Source organism: Lepisma saccharinum, chromosome 13 (genome assembly GCF_977018435.1).
Source record: "Lepisma saccharinum chromosome 13, izLepSacc3.1, whole genome shotgun sequence".
In the NCBI taxonomy this organism is placed as follows: domain Eukaryota; kingdom Metazoa; phylum Arthropoda; class Insecta; order Zygentoma; family Lepismatidae; genus Lepisma; species Lepisma saccharinum.
This window is the reverse complement of record NC_139241.1, coordinates 59,687,400-59,702,124: the sequence shown is the minus strand read 5'-3', so window position 1 is coordinate 59,702,124 and position 14,725 is coordinate 59,687,400. Positions and strand designations below refer to the sequence as shown.

General features: G+C 39.9%; 1 protein-coding gene across 2 annotated transcripts in view; it reads left to right on the top strand.

Annotated features, from left to right (window-relative positions):
- The window catches only part of LOC145997327 (fatty acid hydroxylase domain-containing protein 2), a 106,997-nt gene that overhangs the window by 36,155 nt on the left and 56,117 nt on the right, over positions 1–14,725 (top strand). The window contains exon 1 of one of the 2 annotated variants that reach the window (XM_083134244.1): positions 9,266–9,437. The exons of the other annotated variant lie outside the window; for it this stretch is intronic. Coding sequence (XP_082990370.1) covers positions 9,356–9,437 — 82 coding nt within the window. The 5' untranslated portion in view covers positions 9,266–9,355. Of the gene's footprint in view, positions 1–9,265; positions 9,438–14,725 lie in introns of those variants that run through there. 2 annotated transcript variants of the gene reach the window in all.

Sequence of the window (14,725 nt, the reverse complement as noted above, 5' to 3'; positions counted from 1 at the left end):
GGAAGCGAGTAGTTTTTAATCAATGCAGCCTTTCGAATCAAGCTCTGACTGCACCGTTTCCTCAAGGAGATTTTAGATCAAAGCGACAAACGGAGGATTTCACACCAAAGCGACACGGATCCTTCTGTCCAAGGCAACTTTCATACCGAAGCGACACGCGACACATGTCACTTGGAAACGAGTCAATCAAGAGCAACATTTCACATCGTAGCGGCATGACGGGCAGCACAGACTAGCGTTCGGTTGGTGAAATCCTCAAGCCAGTGTTGCCAATCTCCGAATGCAGGATTTCCCTTTTACCAGTGTAAAATTTCCCTTTTTCGACCTTAATTTCCCTCGATTTTCAAAACACATCTGAAGCTTTATCTTTGTATTACTATAACTGTTAATCGGGACCGTATATAAGGCGGTTTAGTGGGTTCAAACCCCCCCATTGAATAAAATACTAGAAAGTGATCATAGTTTCATAATATAGCATAATTATCCTAAAATAAACATTTGAATTTTAAAATAAAACACTAATGTATTGAAAAAATCCCCAAACCAAAAATATTTTCGTCTGAGGCGCAATGATTGTCGGACTTTGAAACCCACCCATTGTCAAAGCTTACTTAGGGGCCTGCTGTTAATATTTTTCTTTTCGCGCCTGTTTTGCCTGAGGAACAAACTTTATTATTATTATTAAATATTTATGAAAATCATAAAAGTGTGAAGTAATGGGCAGCCACTTAATATGATTTTTTTCCAAATGTTTCCCAGATATCTTTTCATCCGCAGATAAATCCCCACGACGTTTTCTAACCTTTTTGGGAGTTCCTATCAGTCACCTCTTCCATTCTCCTTGCAACGACACAGGACATACAAAGTCACACACACAGCCACTAAGACACGTTCTGAAATGATGGATGGAACAAGAAAAAAAATTGAAAATCGCGTCCCAAATTCTTTCCAGGTGCAGCGCGGCTCGTGCCTTGAGGCCTTCCTAGGTAACGCGACAAATATATGACTGGTCAAGATCATCTATAACAGGGAGAAATAAAGCTTACTGAAAAGTGTCACTGTTGCTAACTATTCATTTGGAAAAAGTACACGCTGAAAAATATATTTTCGAACTTTTTAAAAGAATGAAACGCAAATGTGAGTTTAAATTTCCCTGTTCTTTAGCTATTTTTCATTAAATTTTCCTTTTCCCTTTTCACCCTCAAATTTCCCTGTGCCGAGGGAAATTTCCCTGCTTTTGGCATCACTGCCTCAAGCGATACATGCCACTTGTTGCTTTGGTGCGCAATCTCCCTAAAGCAAAACACTCATTGCATCGCGCATGCGCGAACAACAAACCACGTGTGGCTTATCGTGTCGCCTAGATCTGTTGTTGTAACATGCGGTTTATCGCGTCGCCTAGATCTGCTGTTCGCACAATTAGCAGCAAACGCTTCCTAATAGACTGAAGGCACCATGTCACTTAGTCACATCAGTGTGAACATCCCGTGTCGCTTGTCCCATTGGTCTGAAAGTTTCCTTACACTCATGTCGATGGCACTAAGGAAATTTTGTAGGTTTCCCCTTGTCGTTTTATGCAATCATCATTATCATCATCGCCGCGATTAGTTTAAAACGGAAGATATAAGACCAAACATAGAAATGCTTCAGTGTGTATATCTTTAAAACAAATGATGGTAATAATAATGAACCTAATTCATACACAAGAGTTTAGTTACTAAGATCATTCAACGCGTATTTTTTCTCCCGTATTATTAATGAAAGTATAACAGGACGTGGTCGACTGTCGAGAATGTTGGTTAATATCTTCGCGACCACTGTACCAAATATCATAGCAATTTTCACATTCATAGAAATGCTTCATGTAAAAGAATCAGACGTTGAAGCGAAAACTCCATTTACTTCCATTATAAGCAGACGAATGCCATGCAGCTGTACCGACACCAGCGCCTCTAGCGGTATCATTCGAGTGGAACCAGCCAGAGAGCTCAGAACAGTGCCGTTTTCCACACTACGTTATTCAAGGCGCTGTAACGAAATGCCTTCGTGTAAAGTTCTATCTGCTATAAGATTTTTGGAGGCATTTACATAGCATTTATAAGATGGATGAAGGGACAATATGGGACGACAACACGAGCCCCACACGAAATTATACTGTTGTGAGTCCAGACGCCAGAGCCTCGCTAGTCTGCCAAATGCAGTCCAGGATGCATTAATAGATAAAGCAAGTCTAATTCTCTTGTTAAATACATCTTGAGTTTTCATCTTAACTGACCTTTTTGTAGGGTTTTTCATGAAATAAATATTTATTTTCGAAATCGCTAATTTTCAACTTTACGAGTCGTATAAATAAAGGTTAAGATTAAGAAAAACATAAGGAAGGTCAAGGAAAAGTCAAGACTTTTTGGATTTGTTATTTTGGTGGTTACTCTGTTTATGCTGAGAGACCTAAAAGTACCAAACCTAACCTAACAAAAGGCTATCCACGCTGACGTCAGTAGAAGAAGGAGCTCTATGCGGTGTGCGTCAAGTAAGACCTTTTATCCCTTGGATCAGACGTGATTTCTAACGCATGCTAACGCTCCATACACTTTGCTCTTCCATATGTTCCCGGATGTCGATAATATTGCAATACGTCAAAGTTGCTGATTTCCAAGACCTCGGGTTCAAGTACACAAAGTCAATTAATAGATAATGCACATTGGCCTAAGCTAGTTCTAATACGATTAAAGCGTTAAAGTAATCCAATCCCGTAGAAGTAGATGTATTTTTGATCTCCATATGAACAGTCGTCGTCATTTTTTTTAAAGGGGTGTCGGTAAGATATTTATGTTGAAGTTGTGCATTTTCTTCCTCTCTCCCTGTACCTTTGTACAGCTATTTCTGTATTTATTTTCTCTGTCTGCTCCTCTATGCGTGCTTGTTTTATTCCCAATTTATTCTGAATTTTTTTCGTGTAGACTATTTCAGTGGCACGATTAAGGTGTCCTTCAGAGAGTTTCTCGACCCAAACACATCTCACAGTAAACAGGAAGCGTGTCTTATGGATATCCTCTGAAGGAAGTCCCCCCTCCAAACCCAGTGGCGTGACCAAGCGGGGTCGGTGGGGGGTCATAACCTCCCTTCGACCCAGTATTTCTAAAAAAAAAAGTGTCAAACACAGGATGAGATGGCAAAATGAGGACTTCTACCAAAGAAGATATACGTAACCCCCACCCTTTCGAAAATTCTGAGTCAAACTTCACAGCAGATTGTTGCTCTGACCGTGGCGAAGTAGTAAGGACAGCTCGCTTCGACGCCACGGGCCCCGGGTTCGAACCCTAGCCTGAGTATGGGTGTTCTTTCTGAGTGCCCCGTCATCAATTTTATATCATCACTCATCTTCATCGTTGCGATTAGTCAAAAGTGACAAAAAGCTACGTAAAATTACAAAATCAATGGAACATCAGTTAATGTTACTCTTGGATTAGACAAATTAAGCACGGTTCCATTCTCAGTATTGAGCTGCGCATGCGCAGGAAATATCTGACGTCATCAAGCTGGACTGTTCTGTACTGTCATTTGCCGACCAACTTTCTAAACAGCTGACTCTAATATTACTTTTCCATAACTGCTGGCGACCTATTTATTGACCTTCCCTCGTACATCTGCAGGAGTTTTCTCGCAATCTAGGGAGGAGTGAAAGCAATTGTAGGGAGCATTTGGAGGCAAATTGAACAATTCGCCATCTTTAAGGATCTAGGGAACAATTTTAGAGGAGTGTTCTGATATGGGTTGATTTATATGTTCAAACAAGTGGATCTTGAATAGCAAATTATATACATTATTTTTTCTTATACTATAATGACTTTCAATTTTCGTTTATATTCTTTCTGGCGTGTCGTTGAAAGCACGCGGTCACGAGTTCGTAGTCCCAGTCCCGGTTGCAACTTCGCACAAGCCTCCTCATTCCATTGCTGTTATTGGCTGATTCGGTCTGGCAGAACGCGTAGAACCACGTGCTCGTTGGATCTTGCTTCAACAGAATTTTTACACTGACGTGCACGGCAGAAGACGGTAGAAAATCAACATCTTGTTAATAAGCGTGGGCGGTCACATTGGCACATTAGAGAATAGTTTTTATGCTTCCCTTAGTGTAATAATTAATATTAATATTATTTCGTCATAGTATGGTCAACATTCATTAAAGCAGGTTCTTCTTATGAACATACGTTCGATTTTTTTTTCTTTCTAGTGTTCATTCTTGTCTAAATAATTTGTGAAAGCAATATGAAGGGATATATAATTATAATAATAATAATAATAATAATAATAATGAATTGTCTTTATTAAGCGGGCGAGTTTCAGCCTAGAGCTGTTCTCCCACCTAACCCTTGTCAATACCCTTACATGTGAATGTAATGATTACATTTCGTATCCTAAGTTGTTCTAAATACAAATGTGCATTTAAATAGTAGTAAAATTTAATAATTGTTACTAAATAATAACAACAATGCTCCACATATCACTGTGTACGTAATAATAACAACAATGCTCCACATATCACTGTGTACGTAATAATGTTTTGCATTCTGTATACAGCAATATGGAATGTCAGAAAATACTGATGATTTTTGCAGTCCATGTGAGGGGGTAAATTAATTTGTGTGACAGGGATTCGCTCAGTCTGAGCCGTACAAATAGCCTTTGGCGCTTTCCGCGTTTGATACAAATGCCATTCTCGTGGATTAAACTACAAAGCTCCTACTGCAGCAATAGATCTCTTCGTTCTCTTACAAACCAAATGTGCAGTTGTCATTATTTCTTTCCTTTTTCTCTGGGTAATTTACAATGTGTTTTTGTATGCAGTCTCTTGAGGGTAATTATTATGGATTAGATAATACCGCGAATGATATTTCTATTTCTGTCACTTTTGGCGAATCGCGAAGATGAGAATGAGTGATGATATGATGAAATTGGTGAAGGAACACTCACAGAAAACACCCAAGCCCAGGTTTGATTCGAACCCGGCACCTCTGGCGTCGTAGCGTGGTGTGATTACCACTCCGCCACGACGGTCGGCTGTGTGCTTGAAAGAAACGCACTACGAAATATTGGACAATATAATAACATTATTATTTAACACTGAGAATATATTTACGTCTCGGAATACTTCATATCACTTTTCCCAAATTTTCAAACTCCTCTAGGGATATTATCATTAGTCGTAACTTGGTATCTTGCACGACATTATTATGCACAATTATGCACAAAAACTGTTTTTAAAGAACACTTGCTTGCTTGCCCTCGGTGCGACTGCCTTCCAGTCCCGCCCCCCTCAGTATCTGCGGTTTTGTCTTCAACAGACTCGAGCATCTGGAGCAACGAAATACATTTTCATACCTGCCAGGGATGAATTTATTCCTTACCTTATAAAACATAATAATCAATTTTGAAGTAAAATATTCCATTCTGTTCTCAACCCTAATATTTCTCTTGAGTTTTCGAGAATGCTCACTTTTTACAGAGTACTCAATACACCCCAACTCGATATTTATTTTACAATGATCTCCTCAATTTCCTCTCAGAAGAAAGAACGGATTTTGATCGAAAAATAAAGAAAGCACATTTTGTAATGTCTATTGTGATTCGCTTCTATTGAAATATTGAGAAAAGCAGAACACGGACTGAAGCTAACAATCCTTGCGATAAGTCAAACTGCTACTTCGGGGTGTTAATGAAATATTTGTAAAATTTTATAAGCCCTTAACAGACCAAAAGGAGAAAAAATCTACTCATATATACCATGTGTGTATGCTACAGATGTGAAAACTGTGCAATATCTAAATGCCCAAAGACGTTCTTGTAAGTTATTTCATGCAGAGAAAGGAATATCTGCACATTATTGTACAGTAGATGCAACGGGTAACTTGGTGTTGTCTTCAACTGCATGGATTCATCTCTGCATGAATGTATATCTCCCTTTTCATCTTTACGGTACGAAATATCCACATCCCAGAGGCACACGCTAATGTTAGCACTTCCATTAATTGCATTCGTCATTTGTCTGTTTTACAAAAAAAATATCTTGAAACAATATAATCTGTAACGTAGGCTAGTCTTCTGCACAGACGTGCGAGCCGAGGACAATACGCACAGCCGCGTCATTCTAGGTGTGACGTCATCACTACGGTAGCCAATAAGACGGCAGAAAATGCTTCGCTATGTAGAGTTTGCGAAGTGGCGTCTCGGTTAGTCTTACCTGCTTACTAGGAAGTGGGGTTGAAACAATATTTACTTTCACTTTTGCCACCTGCGAATCAGCCCATTCCGATTTCGTCATTCAAAGACTTTCATTGTGAGTTCCAAGAGGTAAGAGATTTACAGGTAAAAGAACAATACCATAATATCCTCAATTTGCTGGTTGCTTATCAGGGCTTCCCTACTCTAAACACTGGAGAAGTGTTGCTCACCTAGGAGTGCATTGTTCTAACATTGAACTTCGCTCGCTAACGCATCTTTGCGTAGAACCGATAAGCCATCGCCTGTTAGAGCAAAGGCCGACCGCTATGTTGTGACGTTTGCGTCTGTATTTTCCAGCGCCAGTCTTTCTGAAGATGACTTTCAAATTTCAGTCGGTGCACTCAAAATGTATTCCTTGGTGAAACGTAACTTTTCTCTTGAGATTTCGGCTTGTGTATGGAACCGGTGTCTACTAGGAATGGACGATATTGTGATAGGCTATTGTGTCAAGAAAGTATCGTCACAGACGATACTATACAATATTTTTTTCCGTATCGTGATATCGGCGATATATCGTCTCCACGATATATATCGTCAAATGTGACGGTATATCGCCAAATATCGTGACGTTATATCGTCTAGTTGATATCTCCTGGACGATGTTTTTTTCAATATCGCGATATATCGTCTGGACGATAGTGGTCACCCATCATCGTGAGGAAATTGAGGGCCTCCCCGATGGCGCAGTGGTAGCGTCGTCGCCTTGTTATCAAGGGGTCCCGGGTTCGATACCCGGCGGAGGCTCATATAGTGGTTTGGATCCCACTTTAAGCTGTAGGTCCAGTCCCGATTAGCCTTACTGTGCATAAAGTAGACTTAGAACACCAAATTAATCAATCGTGAGGAAATTGGGAACTACTACTTAGTTCGGTCATGAAAACCTACAACCGACTGGGGGTTCGTTGTGCTGACCACATGTTACCCCGTAACTGGTTGGATGATTGACCAGGTAAGTGTCGACAAGCTGATAGCGACAGCTTTAGCAGCTCTTGTGATTGTTTTATGACAGCACCAAACATTCCTAACCTACCCACATGTTTATTTCTGCTATTAGATGCGTATGAGTAAATTAGGCAGGTCAGGTTTACTGCTGTTAACATATACGGTTTCTCCAAGTTGCTATATATGACTGTCATCCATCTAGCTACTATTAATATATGTACAATTTCTTCTGGTAGGAAATCGCTGTCTCACTTGAACCATATCCTTAAAATAAACATAGTTGTGACGGGATGTTGCTAATCGTATATTCGCCTTTTCTCCATAATGCGCTTTCATTAATATCCTCTACGGAGATTCCAATTAGCTGCTCCCGACACTCGATCGATATGACATCAGTGAAATAATACATAAATGGCTCCCTCTTGAGAAGTGCAAGTTGGACACATGTCTTGGTGGCATCGCATGTCCGATTCAATCGATCTTTGTAGAACGTCGATATTGTGATTAACGAGATGTCGTTGATTAATGTACGGAATCAAAAATTCCGTTTTCGCATTAATTAAGAAGCGCGGGCAACTTTATGCACAATGCCTGGGAACTCATCCTTAGCGTTGCGTTGACGTGTTTCTCCAACTTCTATGAGTAGCGTCTGATGTTTTCCGTTACTCGTTATTTTAACTTAATCTTCTTGGAATCAGGCCTCGGAATGGAAATTTTCACGTAACGGAACGTTTTTTTCGATAACATAGTGTTGTTTTTGTCTGGTCACTAAAATGATGCGCTGTATTATAATTAATAACAGTTAATACAGGGTGGCCCAAATAAAACTATACCCATAGTGCCTCAAACAAAACCATACTAAATGAAAAGATTAAGTATGCACAGTTATATTTTCAATAGTGTCCAAGACATTGCCTACAACAGATATTGGAAATGACCGCCCTTAGTCCGAAGGCACAGGTTGGCCCCATTTTCATTTGGGCCACTATGGGTATAGTTTTATTAGGGCCACCCTGTATTAAAATATTTACAGAAACATAAAATAATATCGAGTCTCCCGAAATTTTCTTCCCCTTTTAAAATTTAAAAAGACTTAAATCGTGACTGGTTGTGAGCTCGCCCAACTATGAAGAATAATTTTGAATTTAATATACATGTCCTCAATACTCTGTCTTAATATTACTTATTAAAAATTAATGGGATTTCCATATTTTATTTCGTGAATGATTATGGATTGCATTCATTGTTTGACTGACTTGAAATTTGACCTTTGGGTTAATCTATCGAGGCCACAAGACACGACAAATATTATTGATTAAGAATTAAAAAAAATCAAAGTAACAAGTAAAATATACGTATTAATATGAACCGATTAATTATTAACGTTATTAGTAGTATTTGAGTTTTTTAAAGTTCACTTTATGCACAATATGGCTAATCGAGAATGGACCTACAGTTTGAAGTGAGTTCCGAACTATAGTGGAACCACAGGCAAAAGAGCCTGCGCAGACCCGCGACTCGTGTGCATCGTACTCCCGCGTGGAGGGGAGGGGCAGAGTGGAGCATGCTTCCTTAGGCCCCAGTTGAACGGTTGAAGGGGAAGGCGGGAGATGAATTTTGGCGGAAGGTTCTGTTCCTTGTGGTCGCTCTATACCACATCGAACCCGGGAGCCCTTGATTACAAGGCGAGACATAGCCACGGCACCTGGGAGGCCCTCATTATCATTATGACGTGAGACAGTCGATTCGGACTCGTCCAGAAATACAGTTCTATATCAGCAACAGGCAGAACTTTGCCCATAAATAAAGGTTCTAATACGGGACTCCACATGTCAGATTGCCTGGGTTTCTCTGGCAGAACAAGTACGCCCTTGGTGTGTGCGTGTGAGAGGCCCGTACGAAGTATAATGTTACGAAATAATAATTTTGTTTTTGATGACCATGCATGTTCGCAGCCCCCCCCCCCCCCGCTCCCTTCCTCTTTCCCGCTGCTTTGTACACGGACAGAGCAATCGCCTTGACAGTGACCTACGAAGCGTAATCACTTCGTGTGCGCTCGGTAATTTTCGTCCTGCGAGCTCGCGAGCAGGCAGGAAAAGTAGTTTTCAGAAGTTTGAGCTAAGCAACTGACATGTTGAAGCGTGCTAAGAAATCACACAACAAAAGTAAACACCGAAAGAATGCTTTCAGAAGCAGCAATGACGGACAGCAAGGTTCGTACACATTCAGATTTGCTTTTGTTCTTTTTAGTTATTAAGTTTCTTTTGTTTGTGTGTCACCGTTTGTTTGTTGTGCCAATGTTGTTCGTTGTTCCTCGACAAGCTTTCTCTCGTCTTGTGCGTCTTCAGATATTGGTTTTCTTTACGAATTTTGAGCTTCTTTTCGGACACTTTTGTTATCGCTTTCATCAATTGTACTCGCAGCTGATTGAGATGTTCGGAACGAAAACACGCATGTACTTATTTGTTGGAAAGAGCGAATCAAGAATTTTCGATTGAGAACGGGTGTGAGGATTTTAAAACAGCGGCGATGGGACTCGACGCCCTGACCATGCGTCACCTGTGGCGTATCCTGAACAATTGACCTGGTTTACCTCAACACTTCTTTCTTATTGTATATATATATACACACCCATCTAGATTAATTAAATATAATAGAAAAAGTGCAGCCATGCAAGTAAAAGAAAACAGTCATCCGACAATTTCAAATTTTCCGTCAATTTCGATTCTTGTCATAAAGTTTCCCTTTTTGCCAAAAATTGATCTTGAATTTTCCTTCAGCAAGAACAGGTCAGTGGCGTACATAAACCAGTTATTGAGTAATTTACTTAAGTTCTGGTTTAAAAGCTTATTTAATAGTTTGCAAAATATATAATGAGTAATTTCTCTATATAACAGCTAAATGTGTAAGAAAATATGAGAAACGTAGGTTTACCGGCGGTAAACGCGGGAACATAGAGAATACGCCAATGTGCGTCATCAAACGAAATGTCACTTGGCAGGTCATGGCCCTCTAAGTCACAAACTATATCTCAAAGTGCTGTTACAAAGTTTGGCGTAGTAGTGGGAAATTTAGCACGGAAGTTACAGTAAAGCAAGGATTTGTGGAATATTTTAGTCTTCGAAATGTCCACTCCTTTCGGAAAACCACTACGTTATTCCAAAATCAGAAAAATTACGTGAATCTTCATGTGGTTGCTTTCGCAGTTGCCTAGATATTCCCAATAGTTTCGTGGCTATGTAAACCTTATTAAACTATTGCGAATATGTAGACAACAACGAAAGCAAACCACGTGAATGCTGTATGTAGATGGAATTCTAAGCATGTGTAATTTTTCAGATTTTGGAATACCTTAGCGATTTTTCGAAAGGAAAGTTCGAAAGCTGGTGTCCGTCGAAAGGTCCAGTCAAACCATAATCCCATTTTGTATCAGCGCATCAACATTGAAAGATAACTTAAGTAGATGCAGGTGCATAACATCACCATCAGCTGGTGGATTCAGGCCCTTGGCGAAATTTTGCTTTGTTGAGTAGGAAGCCTGAATGTTGATGAACTGCATAGGAAACTACCTCAATTCTAAGTTAGATACAGGGTGTAAAGTATGAAGACTGGTGAGGGGAGAAAGGTATTAATCTACACACACACACACACACACACACACACACACACACACACACACACACACACACACACACACACACACACACACACACACACACACAAATATATTTATAATTATTATATGATATACATATTTATAATGTTATTGAATATAAAAGAAAATTACTAAATATTTAAAAATAAGTTATTATTATTACATTACATATGAAGGAATGTGTTACATAATTAAAATCACACATGTTAAACAATTGGACCTAGTTTGAATTCCCAGAAAACAATGCGTTATACATTTAGCTCACGAAATTTGCTTTCTCTGTAGGTATTTGTGCGTGAATGTGTGTGTGTGTGTGTCCATGTAGAAACTGTATTGTTTTTATTTTAAATTTTACTTTTGTTATATTTTTCATTGTGTTAGTAAAAAATAATAACCAATGCAATTGATGGTTAATCCACGGCTTGACTCCTCGTATGCAAAATGTATTCCTTTACTTTTATTTTTATTTTACTTTTATTACTTTATTTTTCTTTTATTACTTTCATTTATCTTTTTCATTTTTAATTGTAAAGAGAAACAATTGGCCCCTGTAATTAATGGTTAAGTGGAAGAGAAGGCATTAATGCCTTAACTTCGTCACGTAAACAAAGTCGTAAATAAATAATAATTAATTATAAACTTTCAATAAATTAAAAGTAGTTGAAATAGTTTTTAATGTGTATTCTAAGTTTTTGTTTAGTTTTCGCTTTCTATTAATATATATATATCAATTAAATTATACTATTTCATACTTGTCTTTCATTCTTGTTTAACTTTTATTGTGCGCATACTTACTGATTCCGAGAGAGAGAGAGAGAGAGAGAGAGAGAGAGAGAGAGAGAGAGAGAGAGAGAGAGAGAGAGAGAGAGAGAGAGAGAGAAAAAGCATTCAACACTCACAACCACACTACTTCCAGTGTGTCTTTCGATATTATCGTTAGTAAAGTATATTGAAAGCAAAACTAATCGCTTATCTTGTGTTGTTATAACAGAAACTCTCCCCCCCCCCAGAAAATTTTGGGAGAGGAATTTTGACTCCGAGATTGTTGGTGGGGGACCCCCCCCCCTCGTCCCCCATAATTTCGCACCCTGGTTAGATAGTCTTGGAGCGTGTAAATTGTGTCATTTGCTGTTGATTCTTTAGATCGAGACATGGAGAAGTGGCAAGAGTTCTCTAGCGAAGAATTTTTTGCACCAGTTGTGCATTTATTTCAATATCGTCGGAATGGGCACTTTAAATAAAAATGAAATGAAATTTTAATAAACGGATGGACAAGAGAGTATGAATTTCTCTCCGTGTTGCAAGTGAAAGCGGTTTTTAAGTTGATTATTAAGCTAGACACTATGTTTGAAATATGTGTGTGTGTGTGTATATATATAGATACATACATACACACACAGGGGATGAACCTGACAGATGGGCCAGTTACAGTTCAGCGACCGTTCCGTGCAGGTTATCGTGAATCATGTCTGAGCTGACAGAGTTTCAAAGAGGGCAAATTGTGGGTGCGCGTATGGTGGGAGCTTCCGTGACGAAAGTAGCGGAAATGTTTGGTGTATCAAGAGGCACAGTCTCGAAGATCATGACTGCCTACGAGACTTCCGGAGAAATCGCATCAGCGAAGCACCAGCGTGGACGCAAGTGTGTGTTGCGTGACAGAGACAGACGCACATTGGGTAGGATTGTGACCAAGCAGAAGATCACCACGGCTCCAAAAGTCACTGCTGAGCTGAATACAGTGCTTACAAACAGTCAGAAGAGAACTCCTCAAGCAGGGTATTCATGGCAGATCTGCAATTCCCAAACCACTCGTGACTGTTGACCATGCTGCTAGACGGAGACAGTGGTGCAACACCCATAAAAACTGGACAATGGAGCAGTGGAAGACTGTAATCTGGTCGGATGAGTCATCCTTTACATTGTTTTCAACTGCTGGCCGAGTGTACGTGTGGAGAACGCCAGCACAAGCGTACGATACAGACTGTCCGTTACCGAGAGTGAAGCATGGCGGTGGTTCAGTGATGATTTGGGCAGCCATCTCCTGGTATTCTGCCGGCCCCATCATCACCCTGCATGGACATGTCACTGCCAGGGACTACGTAACCATTTTGAGTGACCAGCTGCATCCCATGGTGCAACCTTTGTTCCCAGATGGTGATGCCATGTTTCAAGATGACAGAGCCCCTGTTCATACAGCTCACATCGTCCAGGACTGGTTTGATGAGCACGAAGATGAAGTGTCACATCTGCCATGGCCTCCACAATGGCCAGACCTCAATATTATTGAGCCCGTGTGGTCGGTTTTGGTGACCAAGGTGCGAGCCCGCTACCCACCACCATCGTCTCTACAACAACTTGCAGCTGCTTTGAAGGAAGAATAGTACAACATCCCTTTGACAACCATACGCGACCTGTATTTGTCCATTCCACGTCGACTGCAGGCCGTTCTGCATGCCAAAGTTGGTCCTACTCGATATTAATAAAGGTAATGTGCATTTCTGCAGGTGTTTCCATATTTTTGTCCATCCCCTATATATATATAAGTATGTATAGAATCACACGTATTCTTTATGGAAATCAACTTCACGTTACGGCTAATCAAATGAAAGTATCAACTTTTCCTACGACCAAGAAATTGTTCAACGTGTCTTTTTATGTCCATGTACTTTTCTACGCCATTGGATGTTTGATATTCCAGAGAGAACAAATAAAATAATGCTCCCATAAACGTAAGGATTTTTCCTTGCCTCCTACGGCAATCCTGGCAGTGTTGCCAAATATGATGTGCATCAAAGAGCTAAATTTCACCTTAAGTGGAGCTAAAATTAACTTTCAAGGAGCTAGATTTACAAAGGCTGGATAAAGTGTTTCCTAGGGTAATTTTAGGTATCAAAGGGGGTGCTTCTATTACCGTTAACTTTAAAATGATGGCAATTTATTCTTAGTTGTCACCGTCTAGATCTGGCGCATCACCCATCTCAATATTCCAACGATGGTAGTATGAAATCGAAAATAAAGGATTATCAGATAACAATATTATGTCATTTTCACGTCGCTATATAAAAAAAATATGTGCGAAGGTAAGAGGGGATGGTGCGCCGCAGCCAAAATAACAATATCATCTGCAACATGTATATTCATGGCAAAAGTTGGTCTATATAGACCGGAGGCAGTAATGGCATCATAGTGGGGCAGGGAGGCGGACGCCCCAGTTCACAGCCAAACCAGTGCACGAAAGAGCCAGATCTGGCTCCAAAAGAGCTAAGTTGGCAACAGTGCCCCGCGCCGCCGCTGAGGGGAGAACCTCTCGGAAACCCTCCTTGCCCGTAATATTTTCATTTGGAAATTCAGTGCAGAGGGATTTTATCGACGTTAATAAACGAAGAAAAGATAAAGCATTTTCAACCCGATGAAAATACCGAGCAACGAGAGGAGCAATATTTCATTTCTTCTGTAATTTGATGTGTCCATTACAAAATAGAGGCGTTTGAAACTCTTGTACCAACCGAACGAAGACTAACATTGTAGGATAGGATATTTTCATAAGAGTGCAGAAGTTCATACCAACGTATACAGTGTTTCATGTCGAATATTTGTAGAAGTATGTGCATTTAATTCGTAAGCGCGTGTGTAGAGAAAGTTTTAGCTTAAGAAGAGCCGCCATGTTTGTTTACATTCGACTTTCATTTACTTGGTAACTAAATATGATTTCCATTTGAGCTTCAGAGGTGTGACATGCATATAATTACGCTTAAAATTACACAAAATGTACGCAGTAATGGCATTTTCGCGGGGTGCGGACCCACCCTATATACGCCCCTGTTTTGTACGCGAAGTTTGTAAGGC